This window comes from Erpetoichthys calabaricus, chromosome 16 (genome assembly GCF_900747795.2).
Source record: "Erpetoichthys calabaricus chromosome 16, fErpCal1.3, whole genome shotgun sequence".
NCBI classification, from domain to species: domain Eukaryota; kingdom Metazoa; phylum Chordata; class Cladistia; order Polypteriformes; family Polypteridae; genus Erpetoichthys; species Erpetoichthys calabaricus.
This window is the reverse complement of record NC_041409.2, coordinates 98751353-98778594: the sequence shown is the minus strand read 5'-3', so window position 1 is coordinate 98778594 and position 27242 is coordinate 98751353. Positions and strand designations below refer to the sequence as shown.

The 27242-nt window shown below is 43.8% G+C and overlaps 1 protein-coding gene across 4 annotated transcripts in view; it reads left to right on the top strand.

Annotated features, from left to right (window-relative positions):
* Nucleotides 1-27242, top strand: part of LOC114666379 (neuronal PAS domain-containing protein 3) — a 764183-nt gene that overhangs the window by 404950 nt on the left and 331991 nt on the right. For all 4 annotated transcript variants that reach the window (XM_028821218.2, XM_028821217.2, XM_051920026.1 and 1 more), the window contains one exon: nucleotides 12913-12995. In XM_028821218.2, coding sequence (XP_028677051.1) covers nucleotides 12913-12995 — 83 coding nt within the window. The remainder of the gene's footprint in view (nucleotides 1-12912; nucleotides 12996-27242) is intronic.

Sequence of the window (27242 nt, the reverse complement as noted above, 5' to 3'; positions counted from 1 at the left end):
GGCGGAAAACGTATTTTAAGTGGCATGTGACAATACAAAAAAGGAAATGCACCTGTTGACTCCTGTGTGGTAAAAGGCGCTTTATCAAATAAATCGCTAGCCTCCTTCTGGGATGGTACGGGATGACATCCCCACCAGAGAGCTCTCTTGGCACTGGGGCACCCATTGCTGGGCGAGGGCATCACACTGACATCTCATGCATTATCATGTCAACAGTGGCAGACCCTAATGATGCCAGAGGGGTTTCCTCACATGACATGGGGGCAGATCTTTTTTTTTATTATTTTTTATTTTTATCACTTCCCCAATAAAATCTAGTAAGAGTGGAGAAGTCCCCCGTGTCTTATGCAACAAATACACCACATGACCCTGAGCCCCAGTCAGGAAAGGTGCTATATTGAGGTCCAGCTCTCTTTGAGGCTGATGATGGGGTGGCATGGTGGCACAGTGACTTGCTTTGTCTATTTAATGTGAGGATGTTCTCTCTGGGCTTGTGTGGGTGTCAGTCTATTTTTGTGGTGTCTTTCCTTCACCACCAGGTGCTTTACAAGGTGTGTGTGACTACCATTCCAGCCAGTGGGCTCATACATGATGATCAGTGGTACTGGGCACCTCTTAGAGCTTCGACCAATGTCTTTTAGCACACAAACCCAAAAAGTTTGTATTCTACCTCAAAAGCTGATGCCACACAAGTGAGGTTGAGTGGCAAAGGTCAGAAAATAAAAAAACACACACAAGATCCATTCTGCCTCCTATTTTCCCTCCTGTGCCTTAAGGAGTCTGCCCTTGCGGAGGAGGATATGATCTCGGCACTCCTGGCACATGTCTTCAACAGGGTAGATGTGCTCTGGACTGATAAACGTTACTGTTGACTTTAGCAATGCTGACCAAATGTAGCTGAGTAATATTCAGATCTCCAGTAGACATTCAGAATCCATGCTAAATGTGATCAAGCAGACCACTTTTACAGGTGGCTGGTCACTTTCAGAGGTTTACTTTTTCACAGCCATCTTACGAGGAGGTGCTCTGTAATGTCCTGAAGAATACTCATCAGAGCGCCCTCTGGTGGCACCATATGATACTGCAGCCAAGCAGTTCTCCTGATTCAGCTGTTGAGACTCATTGGGAACCTCTTAACAGTCTGGTGGAGGTGGCACCTCATTGACTCTTTTATGGGTGAAACATGCTTCCCATCTATAGGGCATGTAAAGTCTGTCCATACTGGCACATGGAGGGGTGCTGCATTCACCAGTGTAGGATCTGTTCTTTGCCAAGGCCACCTCCATATCCCTCCCTGGAAGCTATTTTTAATACATAAAGTCAGTATGAGGGCCATTTGCTTTCTGTACCTGCTCTGATTACTGAGAGATGCAAGGTGGCAGAGTGACTAAGCAGCAATGGCAGGTGTGGCACCAGACTGTTACAGGACGTGTGTAGTGACTACATAAAAAAAACAATGCTCAGATAATTTGTAATATAATCATTTGTAATATAGCGCCTTTATTAATCTGCACTGTTTGTGATGTAGTGCTCTTCCTGTCTGTTGAGTGTACAAGTAAGAATTTCAGTGTATTCTGTACGTGTAGCAATCCCATATATTATAATGCAATACAATATTAGCGTCCTTGTGAAAGATTAACGTGATCAGTTGCTTGACCCCAGTGAATGCCTGCCCGAGCCCGTGTTGGCATCGTCTGTCACTCTTTGCAAGCAGGTGCCAGCTCCGAGCGCCTCCTGTGTCTACTTGCCGGGCCTCGCTCTCAGAGGACTGGGAAAAGGCAAACGCTTGGAGCATCACCGGAGGGCACAGGCACATTTCCTCGAGCATGTGAAGGACGGCATGCCTTTGGTTGGCGCGGCTGGGCCTCAGGGAGCCGCACTCTGACACCTCGCTCTCCACATGTTTACAGCCGGGCCTGGCGAGGATTTAATGACCATCCAGTGCATTTATTACATCATTAATTGCACTTAATGTGGCCGCATTACCACAACGCTTGGCTAAGCTCTGGAAATTAAGTACAGAGCGCTTTGTTATAAAATTCACCGTAATGAGCTCTGGTGGGACGAGCTCTGTTAACTTTCAAATTACCGCAGGCCATCGTTTTTTTCTTCATTCTCCCCCCCCCCCCCCCCCCCGCCCCCCAGAAGTCATTCACCAGTTGGAAACTTGCTAGATGCCTTAAGGGCGCCACTCTGAATGATCTTCAATAGCTGGGACTCACTTGTGCCCAGATATACTGGAGGCCATGCCACCTCATATGGTTGGCATGCCACCCTTACCGATCGGTTGGTGTGCCCAACGTCACTCACTTACTCCCGCCCTTCTGTTTTACTTTCTCAGTGGTTTATTTTCTTAATTGGTCTGCAAGGTATCTGGTGATGGTGAAAGGCACTATATAAAATTGGGGTGGCCCATGCAGAAGGTGGATCTCCAGTGGTTTCAATTGACTTGTTGCTCCTCTTTAAGGGCTTCCACCCAAATCCCTGGTCTACTTTTTATTTATTTTTTACATCTCTTGACTCTCAGCAGGACACTGTCTGGGTGACATTGGGGTTCCACTCAGATGTTCAGTTCTTGCCACTCCTGCTGGTCAGTAGTTGCCAATGAGACTGGCAGTGGCAAATTTAATGTAATTCTGAAAGGAAGAAGTCAAATGTCAGCTGGCATGAGAGTACTTGAGGTTGAGAGTGTGCTTTATTGGTGAAATATTGGGTCAGCCACACCACTTGTTAAGTTCTTTACACAGAGACCCTCATTACAGTGTGGGCATCAGGCTGTTCAGAACCCTCGTCTAGGTATTGGCCAACAGTCTCAAATGGCTGACATGGTCACTCTCTGTCATTTGGCCTAGCAAGTAAATTGAATATGACGTTTCTGTGTCTGGCATGGACTATTCACCATTAGCAGGTGATGTCCCATCTGATAGCCACAGTTGGTCATTCACAACAAGGTCTCCGCTTGACCTCAGATTCTAAAAATGAAGGCACGTGTAGCTTTAAGGACCAAATGCGATCGTTCATCTTGGAAATAAATAAATTTGACTCACTAATTGAAATCTACTGAGGCCTTGGCTGCCAAATGGGTCACACTGCGGCATTCGATGTTGTGGTCAATACTGCTGGAGAGAACAGCTCAGAGCTCTGCAGGCACTTATCAAGCAAGAAGCCCCATCAAGGCAAGCAGGAGAACCAACATTTACCAGTCACCTCTTGGTAGCTCTGCAGCTGGGCGGTCTTCAGGTGGGCAGCTGTGCTGTTAGATGTTTAGTGATCACCTGATGAACCCACCTCCATTGTGGCTGTTCAGGCCCAGTCAATGCCAGGCTTGTGCCACCCGCTCTTTGTGTGGACAGTTGCTGATGATGACTAAGAGTAGAAGCAGGACAGTGAAGAGCTACCAAGGACTTTCATGTCCTACTCTGATAGGCTCAAGGCATGGAACTTCTGGAGTGGCTTGGTGACATTGTCAAGGTCTTCACAATGATCAAAGAGAACCAGTAGAGTTCTGTCAGTGAATTGTGTTTTTAAGGACACCTAGTCGAGACTAAGAGAAGATTATTGTAATTTAATTAAATTATGAAATTAAACTCCTTAAATCTTGAGCAGAGAAGGCTACATGGGACCAAACTGAGGTCTTCAAAATTCTGAAAATCATCTATAAAGTCAATCCACCTGATGTCTTTCACCTAAACAGTCATTGGCACCTTGGAGGACACTTGGGCGGGAAGGAACTTTTAATTGTAACTTTATTAGGGAATTAAAATCCTTAAATCTTGGGCAGCGAAGGGTACATGGATCCAAACTGAACTCTTCAAAAATTCAGACAGTCATAGCTAAACCTGATCCAGCATACCTGTCAGTTAAACAGTAAATTACATACTCAAGGACACCTAGTGGAGACCAAGGGAAGGGAATTCTCATTTTAACATTATTGGGGAGTTAAAATCCTTAAATCTTGGGCAGCGAAGGGTACATGGATCCAAAGGGAAATCTTCAAAATTCAGACAGTCATAACTAAACCTGATCCAGCATACACCTGTCTGTTAAACAGTCGGTCAGGTACACGAGGACACCTAGTGGAGACAAAGGGAAGGAACATTTCAAATAGTTTTATTTAATGGGGTCATTAGAGGACCTTATTGAGGGCTTCAGAATTCTCAGAGGCGTAAATAAAGCTGATCCTGCAGAATTCTTTCAGTTAAATAGTGAACTACATACTTGAGGACATCTAGTGGAGACTAAGGGAAGCCCACTTTAATATTTTTAGTTAATTAAACCCTTTAATCTGATTCCGATAAATCTTGAGCAAAGAAGACTATGTGGAATACAACTGAGGTTTATAAAATTCTAAAAGGCATAGGTAGGGCTGATCCTGCAGAATTGTGTCAGTTAAATGGTGAATGACACACTCGAGGACACCTAGTGGAGACTGAGGGAAAGAAACTTAGTTTGGTTTAATTAGGTAATCAAAACCCAAAAATCTTGAACAGAGAAGACTATATGCGATGTAATTGAGGTCCATTAAATTGTGAAAGTCATAGATAAAGCTGAACAAGCAGAATTGTGTCAGTTAAACAATGACTCGAGGACACCTAGTGGAGACTAAGAACTTCATGAAGTTTAATTAGGTAATAAAAACTTCAATCTTGAGCATAGAAGTCTGTGTGGGATATAATTGAGGTCTGTAACATTATAAAAGGCACTGATAAAGCTGATCCTGCAGAATTCTGTCAGTTAAATGCTGAATCACACACTTGAGGACTTCTAATGGAGACTAAGGGAAGGCAGTTTTAATGTAATGTAATTTGATTTAATTATTTAAATTCAAAACTTTGATAGGCATTGATGAATTTGATTTAGTGGAATTGTTTCAATGAAATAGTGAATCGCGCATTCGGGGACATCTAGCGGAGACTAACAGGAAGAGAACCGTTTTGAATTGGATTAAGTAATTAAATCTGTTAATGCTTGAGCAAAGAAGACTGTGTGGAAACCTAATTAAGGTCCTCACATTTCTCAAAGCCATAGATAAAGCCTGATCCAGCAGAATTCGATCAGTTAAACCGTGAATCATGCACTCGAGGACACCTAGTGGAGACTAAGGGAAGGAAACTTAATTTGGTTTAATTAGGTAATCAAAACCCAAAAATCTTGAAGAGAGAAGTCTACATGCGATGTAATTGAGGTCTATAAAATTGCGAAAGTCATAGATAAAACCGAACAAGCAGAGTTGTGTCAGTTAAACGGTGAATCGAGGACACCTAGTGGAGACTAAGAGAACTTCATGAAGTTTAGGTAATAAGTCTTCCATTTTGAGCAGAGAAGTCTGCGTGGGATGTAATTGAGGTCTATAACATTATGAAAGGCATTGATAAAGTTGATCCTGCAGAATTCTGTCGGTCAAAGAGGAAATCACATACGTGAGGACACCTAGTGGAGACTAAGGGAAAGGAATTTATTGTAATTAGCTAATTAAATTCCTTAAATCCTGAGTCGGAGTGATGGTGATGGCGTTGGTCTTCAGAATTCTCAGAAGCATTGATAAAATCAATCTATTATTAATTCTCTTAATGCAACAATGATTCACATACTTGATGACACCTAGTGGAGACTAAAGGAAGGTCATTTTAATTTAATTTCATCAGGCGACTAAACAACTCTTAAGCAGAGAGGGCTACATGGGATGTAATCAAGGCCACAACTGTGAATGGCATTGGTCTGAACACTTGGACGTGCATTTGCTTTGCGTCTAGCGACTTTGGGGATGGCCATACACCTTTGATCGCATGAACATTTCTTTATGTTGTCTGTACAAGTCATCCATAAGATTTTGAATTTCCCGAGTGATGCTGGGTTCCTCTGACAGTTGTCGGCATTTATGCTGTTGGTGCGGCTCGCCTCCCAGCCTATGCAGATTATCTTCACTCTTCATTCACATCACGCGACACAGAGGCGTTGTCGTCCCCTGCTGCATTAATAGCACACCTTCTCCACATTTCCTGACCCCCCTGGCCTCCCCTCCTGATTTGCACAGTGTGTTCCTAATTTTTTTTCGCTTATTATCTCAGCGTGGCAGGGAGAGCCTCGACACGATGAATATGGTGTAACTGAGCAGGTCGCTCTGCGTGACACCCTGGACGGTGCAGGCTTGATTCCCAGTTAGGGAGTCTTGGCAGTGACCATCTGATGGGGGAATCATTTAGGCCAGGGGTCAGGTGGTCCATTTCTACAGTGTGTTTCACACCCCATGTGGCAAATTACGACTGTGGGACAATTGGAGAGGGGCAAAGCATCACTAATGGCCTGAGTGAGTAAGAACAATCTGGAAATATGCCCTGGGGGACCAAGCTGGCAGAAACGTCATAGATGTGATGGTCTCTATGCCCCCTTAGCAATATGCCCCACCATGACACCCAGTGGAGCTTTTCCAGTCACATCATTTTCTTTAGTACTCTGGTGGTGCTTTTGCTACATAACTGAAAATTAAAATATTGCCCGCTTTGCTTTTTTTGTCCTTAACCCCGAATTGGCCCTTAGGCCATCACAACAGGACTCCAAATATTTGGCTGTTATTCAGATTTAGTAATCAGTTACATTCATGTGATATACCCCAACATGCCCTTAACCAGACCCTTACAGCCAACTGCACTAATCATCCCCATTATGTCAACTGTATCTGCTAGGCCCTTGGTCCACCCAAATACAACTTTTCATAAGCCCTAAAAGACCCCTAAATGCATTCATCACGCACTTCATAGATATCAGTCTGCCGACAGCCATAGCACTCACTCGACCTTTAACAAGCCCCAATAGGACCTTGACCACCCAGACTATTTGGTCATTTACAGTGGCAGTATAATCTTAACCATCTAACCCATTAGGACCTTTACAAGCAGGTTCATGAAGCCCTAGTAGGGCCATAGTGATCCCACCCATTAAGCAACTACTGTGTTCCAGTATGAGCCTAACTACCCCACGTTTAGACCCTTGATAGGGTCCACTCTACACATTATACCACAAAAGACCATGAAACCTTACCCTTTAGGCCCTTAATAGACCCCAGTGTGACCCTCACTACCCCCACATTAGGCGGTTAATAGGTCTCAGTATGACCCTCACCCTTTAGGCCTTGAATAGTCCCATTATGAGGATGAGAGTTTTGAAGAAAGCATCCTGTCCATCAAACTCTTTTGGTTTGCTAACAGCTAAGTTGTTCCAGCATCTCATCTCAGTACTTTATAAAAGTTGTAGTGGTTTCCAGTTAGATTGCTTGCTCCTGATTCTCGTGATCCTTAGTGTGAAGATGTGCTTCTGGTTTCCAAGCAGGACCCCCACCCCCCAACCACTTGGGCCTCAGTAGGACCCTACCCAGTCCATCCTTAACCCCCCCCCCCCCAATCATATAAATAAAGTTACATCATTAATTATTATTATCATTAGGTCCATCATTTAGGCCGGTTTCCACAATCTCTCCGGTGCCATCTGATCTCAGCGCCTTTAAATCTCCCCGTGATAATGATGACTTTTATCGGCCTTTATTTCCGTGTGTCGAAATCATTTCATCAACTTCAGCTCTCGACAGTTTCATCAAAAAGGCTCCCAATTAGGTGACGGAAGATGCCGGAGACCCTGAAAACGGCTTGTTAGATTTGATGGGTGTCATTAGATCTGGCTCATTATCATTTTTGCATATCCAAAAAGACATCAAAATCAATAAAAGTTAATTACTGCAGTTCAAAAATGCTGACAAAAAGCTTTTGAGGAATTCGGAGCAAAAAAAAAAAACCGAAGAAGAAGGAGGCGCTGCTGGAGATCCTTAGCCAGATCTAAAAGAATAATATGAAGAGCTCAAGATCTGATTCTTACACTTTGATTCTACGTTTCCTGTGTTTCTAAGTGTGATCTGTTTATCCTTTAAGCTCTGACGCAGCCCTGTCTACTTTTAGGCGTGCTGACTTTAGCATTCACCCCATTTCAAAGCACCACGCGTGATTCTTTAGCTTATATAGCGCCTTTCATGGACTGTAATCTGACAGTGTGTTAACAGAAAGTCTTCGCCCTTTATTTTATATCGCATCATTTACCGTGAACACAGTAGCTGAGTATTATGGAGATGCACACATAAAGTTAGTAGAAAGATGTAGTTCTTTACTTTATATGGCGCCTTTCCTGACCTGATGAGCTCTCTTGCCAGGCCCTTCAGTCTGTGCAGTGACTATTTAGAAAGTCCATTGAAAGCCCCAAGACATGAGACACTGCCAAGCAAATACATCAAACTGTTTCTATGAAACCACCATTTCAGTAAAGAGGGGAGAGCAGGACATGGTCTGCAGGGTCTCAGCCTGCTCCCCTCAGTCGGGCTCTTCATGGGTTTGATTTCTCCTTCTCGTTGTAGTCATGATGACAATAATAAGGACCGGCGCAAAATCTCATTTTTTCAGGAATTGGCAATCAGCAACGTGCTGCGCCTGACCTGCTGATTTCTCATTTGGGGTCTCAGTGCAGCTTCATTATTGAAAATTGATTTGGAATTAATAACTGCACACCTCTTGTTTTGTGAGCTGTCGCAGAACGCCGTAAGAAGTCGTCAATCTCTAGGCAATACAGCATTATTCACATTCTTTCATATAGTGCCTTTCACAGGGAGTGCTGCTGAGGTTTGTCTTGGGGCAGAGGAACTGACTTGACTGCAGTTGAGTGGACCGGACTTGAAAAATGTGAGGGTCCGAAGCTCTAAAACATCAAAAAGATAACAACTGGGTCAGTAGCTCTTCATTGAGCTGAAGGAGCGGAGCACACCTCATGGCCCTGCACACACAGTCTGGTGACACAGTGACATTCAAGGTGCCCCCAACTGACCCCCACGGCCAGTCTTATGCATGTCTCACTGTTACGTGACTGCAACATGTAGTGCCTTTCACAAGGAGCTCTGCAGAAAGTAATTAATTGTGGAGGCCTCAGTTGGTAATGACACAGCAGTCAGGTGACTCAAGTGCCCAGTAGAGGACCACTGGTAAATAACAAAAGGGAAATGAGTGGGCCTCCAGACAGTAACTGGGAACACAAATTGATGCAGATTGATAGACAGAGCAAGGGGGCGCCATAGTATGTGTGCCTCACTGTCTCATGACTGTTTTGTATAGTGCCTTCCACGGAGACCACTGTAGAAAGTAATTTATGTTGCAAGCCAACTATCAAGTGGATCAAATGAGAAAACTGCAAGTGCCCAGTAAAATACCTCTGATAAATAAAATAAAATAGAACTATTGGGTCTGTTGACTGTAATTGCATGTACAGTAGGTGTGAGTTCACAGACAGACAGAGGTGGGACCACAGAGCTGAAGGAGCAGGGCTCTGACTTGTAAAGCTCATATCATAGAGGGCTCCAAGCAGCCTAGTGACCAAGTGGTGTTCAGGGTGCTTGAGCCACTGTGACATGAATAGTTTATATAGTGCCTTTCACAGCGAGTACTGTGGAACATTTTTCATTGTATGGACCTGCACATAAAGTTTATAGAAGTGGTGGCGTTGAAAGTGCCCCCCAGTGACCTCACCGACTCAATGTCACATGACTTCTTTGTATAGTGCCTTTCAGAGCGAGCTCTTTAGAGAGTATTTGAGTGTACAGGCCTCCTCATGTGGATTGGATGTGAAAGCTGCAAGTGCCAAATACAAGCCGTTGATAAATAAGAAAAGAGAGTAATTAGGTCTGTACAGGCAGGTCGTACTCTTGAGTGCAGGTAGGTACCACTTAACAGGCAGACAGGGGGCACCACAGAGCTGACTGAGTGGGCTGTGATTTATAGAGCTGACACAGTGGTGTTCAAGGAGTCCCCTGCCAACTCGACACCCACTCCTATACATACAGTATGTCGCACTGCTGCAGGACTGTTTCATAAAGTGCCTTCCACAGTCCCCACCATACAAAGTGTTTATAGCAAAGCAGTCAAGTGGGTCAGATATGAAAACTGCTAGTGCTCAGCAGAGGACCACCAGTAAGTAAAAACAGGAACAAGTCGGTGTGTTGCTCATAGTTGCCTACAGTATTCTGGTAGGTGCAGATGCACAGACAGACACACGGGGCGCCATAGAGCTGAAGGAGCAGGGCTGTCAATCACAAAGCACAGAGCCTGCACACACAGTCTAGTACAGGGGTCCCCAACTCCGGTCCTGGAGGGCCACAGTGGCTGCAGGGTTTCATTCTAACCCTTGTCTTAATTAGTGACCTGTTTTAGCTGCTAATTAACTCCTTTTCAATTAATTTTAATTGACTTGCTCTTGAAGGCTCAGACCCCTCAATTGTTTCTTTTTCCTTAATTAGCTGCCAAACAATAATGAGATACAAAATGAGCCAAAACAGGACCAGCAAACTGTGACCATCACACAATATCTGAACATAAACAAAGGTGAAGGTCTCCGGAATTTTGGTCTGCTCAGGTCACCAAAACATTTGACCAGAGCTCATAGAAAAGATAAAATCAACAATTTCACAAATGTCTGCTATTGTGCAGTGAGAGCAGCAAGAAGCCATGGAATGAAAGAACGAGTTTAATTAACGATAAGACTCGGTGCCTAATTAAGCTCCTGGTTGGGGTGAAATTGCTTGGAGTTTGAGGCCCTGACTTAGGTGGTGTTCTGTTGGCTCCCTCACTTCACATTTCATTTCTGCTTAAGGAAAGAACTGAAGCAATTCAGAGGAACGCTTTATAAGAAACAAGTCAATTAGAATTAATTCAAAAGAAATTAATTAGCAGCAGAAACAGTGCACTAATTAAGAAAAGGGTTAGAATGAAACCCTGCAGCCACTGAGGCCCTCCAGGACCCCTGGTGTACACATGTCCCCTACTGACCTCACGCCAACTCCTGTGCATAGGGGCCTCCCTGTCACATCAGCAGTGTGTCGTTCACAGTGAGCACTACAGAATGTAGGTGACGATGGCTTGGCACAGCAGTTGAGTGGGTCAACTGTAAAAGCTCCCAAGTGCCCAGTAGAGGACCAAAGTCAGTAATAAGGTGTGGGACTCGTAACTGTGTATGCAAATAGAGGCCCAGACAGACCGACCCAGGGGTGCCACATGGCTGTGGGACAAAGGCTGTGATTCATGGAGCCCAGATAGCGGACCTGCACACACAGTCTTGGCCTGAACTTTTGTTCAAAGTCACCCCTACTGACCCCACACGTCCACCTGTGAATATTTGTGTCATGTCATGGCTTCATATAGTGCCTTTCACAATGAGCACTGTCGAAAGTAATTAATTGCACCTATTAGAATTGCTGATGGCCCAGCAGTTGAGTGGACTGACAACTTCTAGTGCCCTGTAGAGGACCACTGATAAGTAGAAAGTGAGTGAGAGGGTCTTTACCTGACGTAGTGCTGACATACATACTTGAATGCTGATTCACAGGCCACCACCGGGGGCGCCACAGAGCTGAGTTAATGAGGCTGTGATTTGTAGACCTGCACACACACACACACCACTACTGACCTCACTGCCACACACCTGTGTCATGTAGCGCCTTTCACTGTTGATCGTCATTACTGTATGTGCAGGTAGAGGCAGACAAACAGGCAGACACAGTGGGCTGTGATTCCATGAGCACTTCTCATGGACGTATACACAAACTCTAATGACACAGTGGCGTCCAAGGCGCACCCCCTTCTGACCCCATCTACTGTATGTCTTACTGTCACACGTCTGTTTCATTTAGTAATTCATTTTGCAAGCCTAAGTTGACATTGGCACAGCAGTCGAGCAGAGAAATCAACAGAATAAAAGTCAAAAAATTTAAAGGGGCTGTCCTGCTTCTGGGCCTTAGCAGTAACTGGCTGGCTGAGCCCCTTTATCACGTGACACATGACTTACCCGCCAGGCGATATTCCAAAGCCTCACCTCCTTAGGCTGGCGCCTCATGTCCTCCCACCAGTTGAACCCTACAGCTTTATGGTCCCAGTGTATGACCCCATCTGGGTTAATCATAAAATCTGCTTCTGGGGTCCTTTGGGCTGTATAGGAGCCCTTAGGGGTCAGCTGCCTAGTGCTCCCTCTGGTGGTCTCAGGTGCTCCTGCACTCCCAAGCTCCAGTCATTGTTTAAAAACATATCCATAGGGTCCATTAATAAATGAAGAAGATAATGTTTGGGCCTATGGCTCATAATTGTCTGTGTGGGTACAATAGATGCAGATTCAGGGACAGACAGAGGGGGCGCCGTAGAGCTGAATGAGCAGTGGTGTCATTCATCATTTAAAGGTATAGACAAGCCCCCCCCCCCCCCCCCCATGGTCATGTGGGCAGTATGCTGGGCAGCAGGAAGGCACATTTACTGGACCTCCCTGCTGCCACCTACTGTTTTGGGAGACTCTTTCCCCTTAAGCTTTTGTCCCCAGTTCCCTTCCATTTTTTCTTAATGTTCTCAAATGTTGATGGCTTCACCACACTGACACATCTGGGCCGTCCTGAACCGCATACGGACTCCACCACCTTCTATGAAGACTGCCAGGCAGCCGGGGTGCTCATTGAAAGGGAGAATTTCAGAAGTGATACACAGCGTGTAATTGTGTGTGCGGTGAAAGGCACTTTATAACATATGGAATCATCACACTGGTATTATTTTTGTCAGCCTACTGCCACGCCATGTCACATAAGGCAGTGATGCCAGCGAGCACTCATAGCTCTTGGACGATCTGACGGCCAATTCGAGCTGACAAGCAGCCCCAGAGGGGTCGGGGGGGGCTCTTCTGAAGGGGGTGTTTGGTGGATATTGATCATGAAAGATGAAAGGAGGTTCTTTTTAAATGCAAAAGTGTGCTTTTGGCAAGTCCCTAGCCAGGGGGGGGGGGGGGGGGGGGGGGCATCTCTTCTACATTCTGTGCTTAGAGTTTTTCATGTGGCTTTTCTTTCTTTCTTTCCAGCTATAGGGGCGCAGCGCAGAAGAAGTCCCAGTGCGGTGGCCACAGACGTCTTTGAGCAACATCTGGGCAGCCATATTCTGCAGGTATGTCTGCTCGACCCACGAATCGAGGCCTGTGTTCGTTATTTTTGTCGCCGTTCCTCAGTTCTGGTGGAGTGACACATGTATGCTGGCAGCAGTGTCCTCAGAGTTCCACCAGAGGGCACTGTTCTTGTGTTTCCAATTGGCACATGACACCACACATACTAGGAATCGAGTGTCTGTAGCACCACCTGGTTGTTGGAGGTCCTAATGTGCCGTGTCTGGGATGGGTGTGGCTAAGCCTTCACAGGGTCTGTGCAGACGATATGTGATGAGGGCTGGGCACATGGTGGCATCAGCAAGGTGCCAAAAAGGCCATGCCCTCGTCTCGACCTGTACAGGTGCCAGCTGGCTTTATAGTGCCACTGCTTTAGGTGCAACGCAGTCGTAAATTGTAAATGCGTAGGGCTGTTTATGGGTATATTTGTTGGACTGGCGCAAACAGCCTGCGTCATTGAGTGAGATTGGGATGCTCTCGGTCATTCTGGACAGTCAGTTAGCAAAGTGACCTTCACTGGTTTGTGTGTCATGGATATTTAGCAAGCGCTACATTGCTGTGTGAACTGCAAAAATAAAAGGGACGTGTCGTCAAGATATGAGTACTCATCATGAAAAGGTGCTATACAGAATATAGACAAATCCCAGCACAGAAAGAAAAGGACGTTTATCAAGGATTTGTAATAATCATCACCACTATATAACCTACAGATAAGAAAGAAAGAACTCTTGTAAAGTGCTTCAGAATGCTAGGAGTATAACATGTAGATGTCTGATCACAATCTGATATTTGGGTGATTACCGGCCTGACAGTCACCCTCTCAGTTGTGAGAATATATATACACAAATATATATATATATGTATAATAGTGAGAGAGAGAACTTTATTTATCCCCAGGGGGAAACTTAGCTGTTTACAGAAGCTCAATAAATACATAAATAGGTAGAAAAGTAAGTAAGTAAGTAAATAAATAAATACACACACACACTTTGGTCTGAACACACACAGGAATGACTATAAAGCAAGAAAATGCAAAACAGAGAACAATTCTGACTTGGCAGTCCCAGTGAGGCACTATACAGGCATATTGCTGTTGGTATAAAGGAACCCACGTTGCATTTCTTGACACACTACTGCTGAATAATTCATTGTCTGAAAGTCCTGTGTTTGTGTGTGACAGCACATAGGATGTTTAGCATTGTTCATAATGGCACTTAGTTGCGTTTTACTTCTCTCCTTCACTACGATCCTCTGGGGGTCCAAAGTGTGTCCTACAACTGAGCCTGCTCCTTGTTGATTCAGTGGGCCTCTCTTTAAGTGATGTTACCAGCCCAGCACTCATATATATATATATATATATATACAGTATATGTGTGTGTGTATATATACTGTATATCCATCCATTTTCCATCCCGCTGAATCCGAACACAGGGTCACGGGGGTCTGCTGGAGCCAATCCCAGCCAATACAGGGCACAAGGAAGGAACCAATCCCGGGCAGGGTGCCAACCCACCGCAGTATACTGTGTATATGTATGTATATATATATAATATAAAGAATGGAAATATAACACTTTGGAAGGCACTTTATATCACACAGTCCACTGTATAACCTACAGCAAGAAAAAAGAAAGTTGTTTAATTCTAAATCAGGTTGCATTAGTATCGGTTATAAGAGGCTGTCTGTATATTTATGTGTATACTATATATGTATATTTAACTGGCTGCCTGACAGTTTTCAATTTGAGTTTAAAATCTTGTTGCTAGTTTTTAAATCTTTACATGGGCTTGCTCCTGCCTATTTATCTGAATTGCGTGCTTAGATCTTCTGGTCAGTTGTCTCTTGTTGTCTCTCGTACCAATTGTCAAACTAAGGGGGACAGTCAGGGCTTTAGCTGCTGCTGCTCCTCGCCTGTGGAACTCTTTACCTCGTCACATAAAGGAGTCGTCTACAATTGAACTGTTTAAAATGAGATTAAAGACTCGGTTCTATTCACTTGCATTCTGTGACCTTCAGTAATGCGGATGGTTTCCTGATTCTATAATCTTACTTCTATTTATTATGTATTTTATTTATGTTCATTTATTTTATTTCTATTTGTTATTTATGTTAATTGAATGTTTTTTTTTCTTTTATTGTAAAGCACTTTGGCCACAGCATTCCTATGTTGTTTTAAATGTGCTATATAAATAAATTGACATTGACATTGATATATATGTGTATGTATGTAGGTGTGTGTGTGTATGTATAATATATATATAAAGAAAAAAAACATAAAATGAAATAATATTCTGCACTGGGAAAGACACTATATATCAGAACAGTCACAATCAAGAATGCAAAGGAAGCTGGTGAAGGATTTGTACCAGTCATCCTTATGAAAGGCAACGGCAAACAAGCAAGAAAGAAATCAAGATAATGAAAACAAAGAAATCGGCCTTGTGAAGTTCTTGAGTGGTGCCTGTTATAAACGATTCCACAGCATATGAGAGAGAGAAGCAGGTGGTATGTGGTGCTGGTTATGAAAGGCACTACATCACCTCAAGAGAGAAAGACATTTCTAAAGTTATAAATACTAGTGTGCCCAATGAAAAGCACTATAGAGTTTGTAGAATAATTCTAACAAATAAAGTAAAAGGATGTTGTTAAAGACTTTAGACAAGTCATTACTATGAAAGTTGCTTTATAACAACTAGCCTATCATTTTCTGATCAGAGCCCACCTTGGCAGCATTGGGCACATGGTAGGAGCCGTCCCTAGATGGGATGCCAATCTCTGGCAGGGCACACCCACACAGGGCAAATGTGGAGTCACCAGTCAATCAAACACGCAGGTCTTTGGGGATGTGAGCACACGACCAGAGAAAAGACGAGGGGAGAGCGTGCAACCACCACACATCTGTGCCACCTGCAAAATGTTAGTGCGGTGTAAAATCCAATGGGCAAGCTCAGGAACTGAGAGCCAAACCAGGACTTGAAGAAGTACCAGACAGAGAGACGGCTGAGAGAGGATTGAGGCAGGCCATTCCCCAACCCCCCCACCTCCCCCCGCCCTCGCTGGCTCGCTCAGATTCCCACCTCCCGTTTCGTTTGTTCTTCCTATCCAGGGAAGGCAAAGAGCTGAAGCTCCCCAGAAATCTTTACTTGGAATGGGAGCTTTGGTTCAGAAGGCCTTTCTCCTTCTATAGCGCCTTTCACAGTGAGCTGGGACGCTGGGTCCTGGATGACAGTGACGTGGCGTCTGTCCCTTCTGGCCGTACCTGAGAGGCCCGCTCTGCGCCGCTGCCTGTCCAAGCACTGGTGACAGTTGCTCATCAGCAGGTTAAGTGGCTGACACGGAGGAGGCCGTTTATAATTAACATCGATACCGAGCCGGGAGCCTGTTGAGGCGTGGCCTTTTCAAGGAAAGACTTGTTCCTGGCAAATTGTCCCCATTAATCTTCAGCCTAATTGATTGTGAAAAGTTTTAGGATGACATTTAAAAAAGCATGCTCGGCTGGTGATTGATTTAGGGAAAATGAACTAATAATGAATGCAAAGCAGTCATTACGTGTGGCGCTCGTCGGCTAATTTTAGACAGATTAGGCTGAGCTGGAGAGCGCTGACTAACACACCGCCTGACGCGCTCACCTCGCCGGCTTTTCTGCCTCTTGCCGACTCGCTGCCTCTCGCATTTTGAACTCTTTTACTTGTGTTTGCTGCTTTATCGAGTCTCCCTGTCCCATTGACCTCGGGGCTGTCCAGCATCAACCCCCTCTCTGAAATCTTCTTCTCAGTGCCCTGCAGGCAGAAGTACAAAGTGCACATTGTGGAGGGATGCAAAACAACTTAAGATGCTTTTACTTTGTTTTAACCCAAAGACATCATCTGGGGGGCACAAGGGGTGAGATATCAAGGAACAGAACGCTAGCAAAAGAAGCTCTGATTGCAGACAAGAATGGTAACGAGGGTGCTGAAATACAAGGGTGTTCGCACACTGTGACAAAGTACCAAAAAGTCAATTAGTAGCATTATACCCAAAATTGTGGGTGGAGGTGGGGTGTGACATATTTAGGGGGCCTTAGCCCAGCAAAATGACACCCTGAAGCTGAGCCTGAAAGAAATGAGGCTTCTCTGCAGCACCTCTCACTTCATTTGGGGTGCACATGAAGGAAAAGGCCATCGATGTATAACGGGAACACTTGGTGTCAGAGTGTCCTGTCCCTTGTGCAGCCAGCCAGCCCACTGCTTCAGACATTGAATTGGGGGGAGCAGCATACAGGGTGTCTGTTTGCTTTCAATGTTCTGCTCTTCTTGTCACTTGCTCTCAGTTACACACACGTCTGTCTTACATGTCTCTCAGTTGGCAGAGTCCGAGATAAGAAAGAGGCTATAAAATACGAAACATACGTATAAAAGGCACTGCATGATTTAAGGTGGCCTGAGGAAAGGCGCTACAAACGGAGAGAAAATGGAGGAAAGGAGAAATATAGTCAATAGCCAGCCAGGCAGGAGAGAGGCAGTATATGTGAGAGCGCCTGTCTCATCTGTATGTCTGCTGCTTGGATAGCACCTCACCTGTCTCTGTTTTATATAGCACCTTTGACACTATGAGATAGATAAGCAGATGTGAAAGGTGCTATATAATAAATACTGTAAATCAGAATAGTGATAGGCAGGAAAGGTGCTGTATAAATAAATGAATAGGAAAGATATATTGATGAGAGATGGGAAAATACAATATAATGGATAGGAAATGTGCTTTATAATAGATATACAGATGGACTGAAAAATGCTTTAATACATACTGTAGATGGATGGATAGATAGATAGATAGATAGATAGATAGGAAAGACACTATATAATAGAGAGATGAAAGGCACTGTATAATAGGTATGTAGATAGAAAGAGGTGAAAGGCACTATATAGTTGGTCAAGAGATATAGGAATAGGAAAAGTGTTAAATAAATAGATAAGGGTAATAAGGGCGATGTTACAGTACAACAGGGGTCTCAAACTCCGGTCCTGGAGGGCCCCAGTGGCTGCAGGTTTTCATTCTCACCCTTTTCTTAATTAGTGACCTGATTTTGCTGCTAATTAACTTCTTTTGAATTCATTTTAATTGACTTGTTTTTTAAGATTTGTTCCCCAGAATTACTTTATTTCTTTCCTTAAAGAGAAATGAAATGTGAAGTGAGGGAGCCAACAGAAGACCAACTAAGTCAGGGCCTCAAACTCCAAGCAATTTCACTCCAACCAGTTGTTTCATTAGGCGCTGATTCTTGTCGTTAATTAAACCTGATTTCTAATTCCATGGCTTATCTCTGCTGTCATTGTACCATAGCAGACATTTTCAAAATTGTTGATTTTTTTTTCTTTACTTTTCTATGAGCACTGGTAAAATGTTTTGTGGTCCTGAACAAATCAACATTCCTGAGACCCTCCACCCTTTTTATGTTCAAATATTGTGTGATGGTCACAGTTTGCTGGTCCTGTTTTGGTTCATTTTGTATCTCATTATTGTTTGGCAGCTAATTAAGGAAAAAGAAACAATTAAGAGGTCTGAGTCTTCAAGAGCAGGTCAATTACAATTAATTCAAAAGGAGTTAATTAGCAGCAAAAACAGGTCACTAATTAAGAAAAGGGTTAGAATGAAACCCTGCAGCCACCGAAGCCCTCCAGGACCGGAGTTTGAGGTCCCTGCAGAACATCATAGACAAATAAATAGGAAAGCTGATGGACTGATATTTAGGAAAGGCGTTATGTCATTGTTAGTCATGCTGGAACAATTCTCTATCATATAGTTGAATAGATAGACAGGCAAGGCTCTACATCAGGGGTTCACAGTCTCGGTCCTGGGGACCCCCTATGGCTACAGTTTTTTTTTTTTTTTTTTTTTTCCATCCAGCTTCAGCTTTTATTGGACTTCTAGCCTAATTAAGTGAATTGTTATTGCCCAGTTTCTGTGTTTTGGGGCCAGTGAAGAGATTACAAAAGTAAACGTGTTAATACATTTTAATAGAAACCAAACAGTTAGATGTGGATAGTGTTTTTACTTTGTACTTTCCGTTTTGCCTTTCAGTTATTGACTAATTAGTGGTTCCGACGCTGAGGTAGTTGCAGCCTTTCACCATCCAGTGTTGTGTGCCTGGGTGTCTGTTTTGCTTGTTTTTAATTGTCACTATTAGAACACAATGAAGGGAGCAGACTACACAGAAGAAGGGAAAAATAAAAAGAAAACGACAAATAAAGGGCATTTAAAGCAATAGCAAAAAATAGAAATATTTCTAAATGTCGTATAATTTGTGAATTTCCCCTTGGGATTAATAAAGTATCCTATCTATCTATCTATCTATCTATCTATCTATCTATCTATCTATCTATCTATCTATCTATCTATCTATCTATCTATCTATCTATCTATCTATCTATCTATCATATAGTGCCTTTCACATCTATCTATCTAATGTAAAAAATGAATGTAGAATAAGAGAAGAGGGAAAAAAGACCAGCTAACTAAATGAGATCAGTTGTTATCAATTATTATCACTTATTGTGAATCTGGTTTGAAACAAAAACCTCCAGCCACAGGGGGTCTCAGGATAAATCTGTCTATGATGGATAGGTAGACAGGTAAATTGATAGAAAAGGCACTGTATATTGATTGATAGAGTGCTGTATAATAGACAGTAGAAGCTCTGATAGATGGATCAGTCAATAGATATAAATTAGAGGCACTATATGACATAGATAAATAGGAAACTTGCTATACAGGATAAGCAGGTTATATAGTTGTGAAAGGCACTATATAACAGACAGACAGACAGACAGATAGATGCAAAGGGCACTATATTACAATTAGCATATTGTTAACACTAGAATAAAGTTAGGAATATATATGAAAGACACCATATAATGACATGTGAAGTGCATTTCATGATAGATAGATAGATGTGAAAGGCACTATACAGTATAATAGATAGACAGATAAATATTTAGTATAGTAGGCATGATAACATAGATAGATATACAAGGCACTATATAATAGATATAAAGGATATGATTAGATCGATATTATTAGTATTCACCAGAGAGACTGATGAGAAAGATGCAATTTATTAGATAGATTTATATGAAAGATCCCGTGCCATGAACAGATCTATAAATGAGAAAGAAACGATGTAGTATACTGTATTTCTTATGTATATACTGTAGAGTGGTGGCTCAGAGGCTAAGGGTCTTCACTGATACCCGGAAGGCTGCCAGTTTGAATCTTCATTACTGCCAAAAAGAGATCCCACTCTGCTGGGCCCTTGAGCAAAGTGCTTAACCTGTATAATGGCTGACCCTGTGCTCTGACCCCAATGGGTATGCGAAAACGAACAAGTTCCTAATACAAGACATTGTATAAAGTGAAATAAAGAACAAACACAATGGATTGGCAAGATGCCAAATAAGAGCTCAATAGACAGGAGAGACGACATAGGAGGTGAAGTGGTAGCACTGCTGCCTCGTAACGAGGAGACCAGGAGTTCCTATCTGGGGTTCCCCTCGTGCTCTTGTGGATTTGTTTCCTCCTATAAACCAGCAGCATGCAGGTCCGGTGGATTCGTGATGGTGTATGGCCCACGTCACCCTATGATGGCCTGACATCCTGTCTAGGGATTGTTCCTGCCTTGTACTGTCTGATTGCTGGGATAGGCTCTGGCTTCTCATTCCCCTTCTCCTCTTTGAGATGAATTGGCTTTAGAAAGTGGATGGATGTGTAGGTGGACAGTGAATAATGGATTAGTAGACAAATAGAGAGATATCAAAGGTCTTATATAAGAGATAGTTAAAGCGACTTTAGAAAGATGGGGAAGGCACCATATGATTAGCAGGAAAGATGCTTTAATAGATAACTGTGAATAAGTCTCTATAAGTAATAGGTAGGTAGTTGGATGTTAAAAGGCACTACATAAAAACACAGGTATTTGATCTGGCAGGCCAATCGCGGTGTTACAGAAGCCCTCATGCATTAACAGCCTTCACAGGGCTTTGTCCTGAATCCAGTGAAATTCTTATCAGCACGTCTGTCTTCCATGCACAGCAGAATTACTCCGAATGCCTTCAGTTCTTAATGGTAAAAGTAATAAATTCCATACACGTCCATAACCTTTTGAAGTTAACATTAAAATTAATTTTTAAAAATGTGCATTACTGGTTTATATAGCACCTTGTCAGCTCCTTCAGACTCCCACTGAGGTATTCCCCATGGACCTTTGCGCATACACCCCCCCCATAATGAATTTTGTGTTCCTCGTGTCCAGTCGGGATGAAGTCTTATGGCTGAGGGTCACAGGACAGCACGTTCAGCCCCTGCTCATTGTTCACACACTTGGAGTTTTTCAGAACCTCGTTTGATAAAGACTACAAATGAATTAAATTATACGCAGAACTAATTAACATTTGCAAATGAGTGTAATTAATACTCTCCTGGAGAACGTTTGGGGGATTTGGAAGGGAGAACGTCGGCCTCTGAATCAGTTTTCTTAATGTTATTCGCTGGCAGCGGCTCCTGCCTATTGGTTTTTAAAACAGAGACAATTAATGATTTACTTTAAGGAGAAAAAAATAAAAATCTTTTAACTTGCTGTACGTCCCGGTCATTAAGACGCTGGACTATAAAATGGAGTCCACTCACTGGACCCCGATATGGAATTATGTCCTTGTGATTTGTGAGAGGCTTTGAGTAAAATAGACGGCTACTACTGTAAAGTCTTCCTCCTCCCAGCACCACTTATTTTATTGCAAGCAGGCACGGCCTACCCTGACAGCTTTCGTTACAAGGCCAGAGCCAGTCCTGGACGAGGTGGCCGTCCACCACTGAACTCCATGAATTTGACGTCTGCACCCTGGGGGTCTTAGTTTGGTGTCAGGGAGGTGGAAATGGGATGAGAGGATGTCGTCCACTGCCTGATCCCATTCAAAGGAATTTCTGTATTTTTTTTTCCTTGAACGTTGTGCTGGAGAGGATACCCAAAATCAGAGAGGGGCTGAGGTCCTTCAGAGCAAAAAAGTGAAAGAAGTGAAAATGTGGCTGACCCTTAAATCAGAGGGCCGGCCAAACTGCGTGGCCCCCCCCCCCCCCCCCCCCAACTGTGACATCATAACAAAGAAAAATCTAGAAAAGCAAGTGACGTATCAGTATATATCAGTATGCTGCTGCTGGAGTATGTGAATTTCCCTTTGGGATTAATAAAGTATCTATCTATCTATCTATCTATCTATCTATCTATCTGTCTGTCTGTCTGTCTGTCTGTCTGTCTGTCTGTCTGTCTGTCTGTTCATAAAAATTCACAATGACTGAGAATTTCCAACTAACATTATATACAGGGTGAGTCAAAATTACGTCAACACTAATGGTGCTGCTAAATTATATACAGTTTTTGTAGACCGTTTATGTGCCACATATGGCCCATGTGTTGACAGACATTCCTGTAAATCATCTTGCACATATGAAGTATGTTTTGTGAATAAATTGTTTCCACCATTCAAATGTTAACATAACTTTGAGTCACCCGGTATGTGAACATCTAAACGAGATCAGGCCATTCAGCCCAACAAAGCTTGCCAGTCCTACCTAATTATATCTCTGTTATAAAAGAAAATCATGAGACGAGACTATTGCCAAGAGATTTTTTTCAAGTCCTGCCATCCTCTCCACCATTTCTGGTTCACGGCCCACGCCCTGTCGCGGTCCTCTCATTGGTGTGAATGCTTTTGTCAGACACAGTTCCTACGCTCTCAGCTCTTATACGTTTTCCTCACTTTAAGTTCCCAATTAAAGAAGACTTATTATGTCCAAATATTATTGAAGAATTTCATCATGAAGGGTTATCAACAGAAGAAATGAGTACACAGGCAATTCTAGCAATGAGAAATGATGAAGTCAAACGAATTAACGCAAAAATTGACAATTGGTTACACGGAAAATTGGTTAAATACGTATCAATAGACTCTGCTGAAACAGTTGCTGGTCATGGTGCGGAAGACAAAAACATCAACTTACAATATCATGAAGAATATCTACAAGTGTTAACACTGTAGGGCCTTCCACCGGCTGAATTACTGTTGAAAGAAGGACGTATCGTAATGTAATTGTATAATTTATGTCTGAGTGATGGGTTATGCAATATGACAAGATTAGTTGTATTGAAAATTGGTCGAAAAATTCTAACACATAAAATTTTAACAGGTGACAAGAAAGGTCATGTAGTCCATCTAACATTAGACACCAAAAGAGATCTTGATATGCCAGTCGTATTTAAACGTTAACAGCTTCCTGTTAGATTAGCTTTTGCTATGACAATTAACAAATCACAGGGACAAACATTCAAAAAAGTCAGTTTATTTATTAGAGAGAAAGACACGAAATTCACTTACGGGCAGTTATACGTTGCGTTGTCACGCTGACAGTCCAAACACGGAATCAAAATTCAATGCGATCTTGACAAAAACTTCATTCCAAGTATTTTTTACTGAAGTTTTACAGTAAAAGTGTAAGTTTTTAAAAAGGTTTTGCGTGTTAATTTTAAAGCCAAACAGAACGAAAACGTATAACGCAATGAATACCGGTAACGCAACATGAAACATCATTTTCTTTCAATTTATTACGTTTTACTATTTTTTACTCTGGTTAATCACTCGCTGTAATGTCAAATAGTTAGTTCTGTTAGGCATATGTAACGCTTCCCATGAAAATAACAATCTGTTTAAATTGTACACCCACTTCCCCACACGCGAGTGGCAGAGCCGAGGTATGGCCAGCGTGTAGCACCCACACGGGGGCTGTCGCGCGAAGTAAGCAGGGGGCAGAGCCCCCCAGTCTTCTAAAATAACATCAAGTCGAGTTATGAAGACTCCTAAAGTCTTACTGTCTACCACACTACGTGGTCGCTTATTCCAAGTGTTTATCGTTCTTTGTGTAAAGAAAAACTTGTTAAGGGTAAATGTCACACAAACATTAGCAAGTGACGACAGGGGGTGTGTCGAGCAGTGGTGGGGTTATGAATAGGGCTCCTCCGTCTGGGGGTCTTTCTCACCCCACGACACTCCAGCCTGAACTTCTTTCTTTCTTATGGGCCTGTTTTGATATTTCTGGATTCCTTTCACAAAACCATGACCACTGTTGGCAGCGTATTTCATGCAAATATTCTTGAATTGAGTAGAAATGGAAATGTTTGGGGCGATGGTAGGTGTGTGGTTCTAAAATTGGATGCTCCATCTGTGGGGCTTTCTTTATCTTGAGGTGCTCCAGCTTCTGTGTTGCCTGTTCTGATGTTCCTTTCCAGATTCCTTTCTCCCAGCCATGAGCACCGGGCGCATTTTATTTAGTTTCTCTTTAATTGCAAAGGGGATTGAAATTGGGGGGGTGTGACTGTGCTGTGAGGTGGGTATTCCATTGGTGGGGGGATTGTCCTCATCTAGGGGTGCTCCAGCCTGAATGTCTTCACTACGGGCCTTCTTTCTTTTTACTGGATCCCTTTCATGCGACCACAGGCACCATTTACCTTTCACGCAGATTTTCTTTAATTGTGTGAACATGTGTAAGAATATTAAGAGCAACGGAATTACAAGTTGACAAATGCTTTTTTTTTTTAACGTGTTCTTTTCCTTTAGTTTAAAAAAAACAGACGCGCTTTAAGCTTTGCAAACGCCTCGTCTCCCGCTGGAGTTCAAAGCAAATGCTGCCGTGCGTCTTCTCAGCCCCGTTGTATGCAGTATGTCAGTCAGATTAAAATTTAAATAGCAGACAACCCGTCTGATGGGAATTTGGGGAGGGGGGGGCCTGGTGGAGCTAAGAAACAGGGTAAATAAAAAGGCATTGGGGGAAACTTTTGTAAATGTGCCTCGTAGAGAGAGAGAGAGAGAGAGATACCAATCCAGTGCCACTCGATATCGACACCCCTGCCCCTCACTTGGCAGCCCCTCTCTCGGTGCTGTTGGACTCTGCAGTCACACTGTGCTCTCTCTCTCTGATCTTCGAGTGGCTTTTCACCTTTTTGGCCCCTCGTTGAGCCTCGAAGCCGACATTGTGGCCACCTAGTGGTGAAGGTTGTCCGCTCAGGCCCCACACTAAACCCCCTGGTTGATCGGATTAACTCTGTGGTTGGTGTCCTTAGGTGCCTCATGGGATGTGTGAAGTCTTTGAAGAATAACATAATGTCATCAATATCTCCTTGACGTATTCAGTGGCTTGGTGCCATGCCATACATACGGTTGTTGGTTTGGCATTTTCTGGACCAATGGTGGCTCAGAATCCATCACTCATGGTGACCCAGCGCCAGCCTGCAGGGGTCTAGGTTGCCTGAAGCCAACATCAATGGTAGTCAGCAGGATAGAGTGCCACCACCTCTGTCAGCCATTGACTCATCAGCTGTGTTGATCTGAAGAGGGTGCCATGTCTCTCCACACAGACACTTCATGTGATGCATGAGCTGCCAGTCCAACGCTGGTGTTCTTCCAGGCCTCAGAGTGGTGAGAGATGCTATATAAAATACAGAGAGACTTGCTGATTACATTTGGAGCTGGCGAGTTTCTCCGCCGACTTAGCCAGCTGGCTGACTGCCATAGTTCATGTGCCCTTTTCTCCTTATTTCACTCCTGGAGAAGCCAAAGGCCAAGCACCCGATCCTGGGAAGAATAACCGCCACACTTAAAATAGTAATGTATTGAGGCCAGCAGCGAGGAAGCAGTCGGAAGCAGAGAGAAATTTTGGGGTATCATTCTGGTGACCCTGTTTAGTTATACAAAACTAAAAAGGCACAAAGGTCAGGCCAGTCTTGCAGGCTTTGTCTTTGTCTGGTGCGTATCTCTGGCTCTTCACAGACTCACGTCCAGATCTGCCTAATGGCGCCACCTTACTGTGCTGTCTGTTTATAAGGTGGATTGGCTGCAATGGGCGGGACTTGTTCCCAGAAGTGCCCAGCCTCGCTGGGCATCTTCTCTGAGTAAAGACCGGGACACGGTTAGCGACAGTGCCCCATCTCTCCCCGGAGTGGTAATGCTGACCTCAAATGAATTGAGTCTGGGGACCCCCGGACCCCTATGCATGAGAGTATATAGCGACTTTCGCCTAGAACCAGCGTGTGAGTGTGTTCAGGTGGCACCCTTGAGTTGTGCATCAAGACAATGAACAGTAAATCCAAACAGCAGCCCGATGACTGAAGGATACTGTAAATTATATAGCGCCTGTCATGGCACTTTATATGTGTGTGGCTTATTTTACAGAAAGCCTGTCACTCCTTCAACATGTATGCTGTATAGCGCCTTTTGTAAGAAGCAGGTCTTCATTCTGTAGCTCACAGTCCCAGTGACTGTCCATCCCACACAAGGCACCCTGTCTTGGGCTCAGTTCGGGGGCTTTAAAAGAAAACAAGTCACTAAATGAACCAACGTGTACCCACATCAATGGTGGCGTCCTTCAGCGGGCACACTCGCCCCAGCGTGCGGCCCCTCCGGGATGACAGCTCTCTGCACTCTTTGTTGACCGCCGTGTTGCCTCCCGCCGAGTGTTGTCATTTCCACAGTCAGTGGGCTGTATTGAATGAGACAGCAGCAATAGGTCATTAAGTGAATGGAAGACGAGCGACAGAGAGAGAGGGGGCTGAAATAATGGCACTCATATCACTGACATAATAGTTTACACGAAATAAATTAGACGCTCACATGCACTTCTTAAGCAGGGCTGCCAAATAAAAAGCTCAGCTGCCTGTGAAGGGCAAATTTCCTTCTCCTGAAGTGGCGGGGGAGGGGCTCCAAAAAAAAATGCTTTTCATCTTCTCGGCGAAGAGCGAGCAATCGAAACGAATCTCGTGTCATCAGTTACGGCTGGTTAGCTGGGTAAACCTTGTCCGCGAGGTCTCTGGTGGGCAAACGATACCTCGGTGAGTAAGGGGGGCAACCCGAAGGTCTAGTGTCACTCTGGTATATACTGGAGCACCTCTTAATAGGGGGCCTGCAGCCCAGTTAATCACTTTGTCACGCAAAGAACACCATGGAGGTGTGAGGGAGAGCGCATCAGGGTGGCATGGGTACAGCGAGTGTCAACTAAAAAAGGGAAACGGTAATGGGCAAGGTCAAGGGGCACAGAAAGCCCAAAAAACAATTATAGCCACATTACCATACAGCAGAATGTAGAGAACACAGAAACATATGAGGGGAAAGGGCATCAGGCTGGCACAGACAGGAAAGGATGTCCTCAGGACACTCATATGCAGACACGAGGCGACG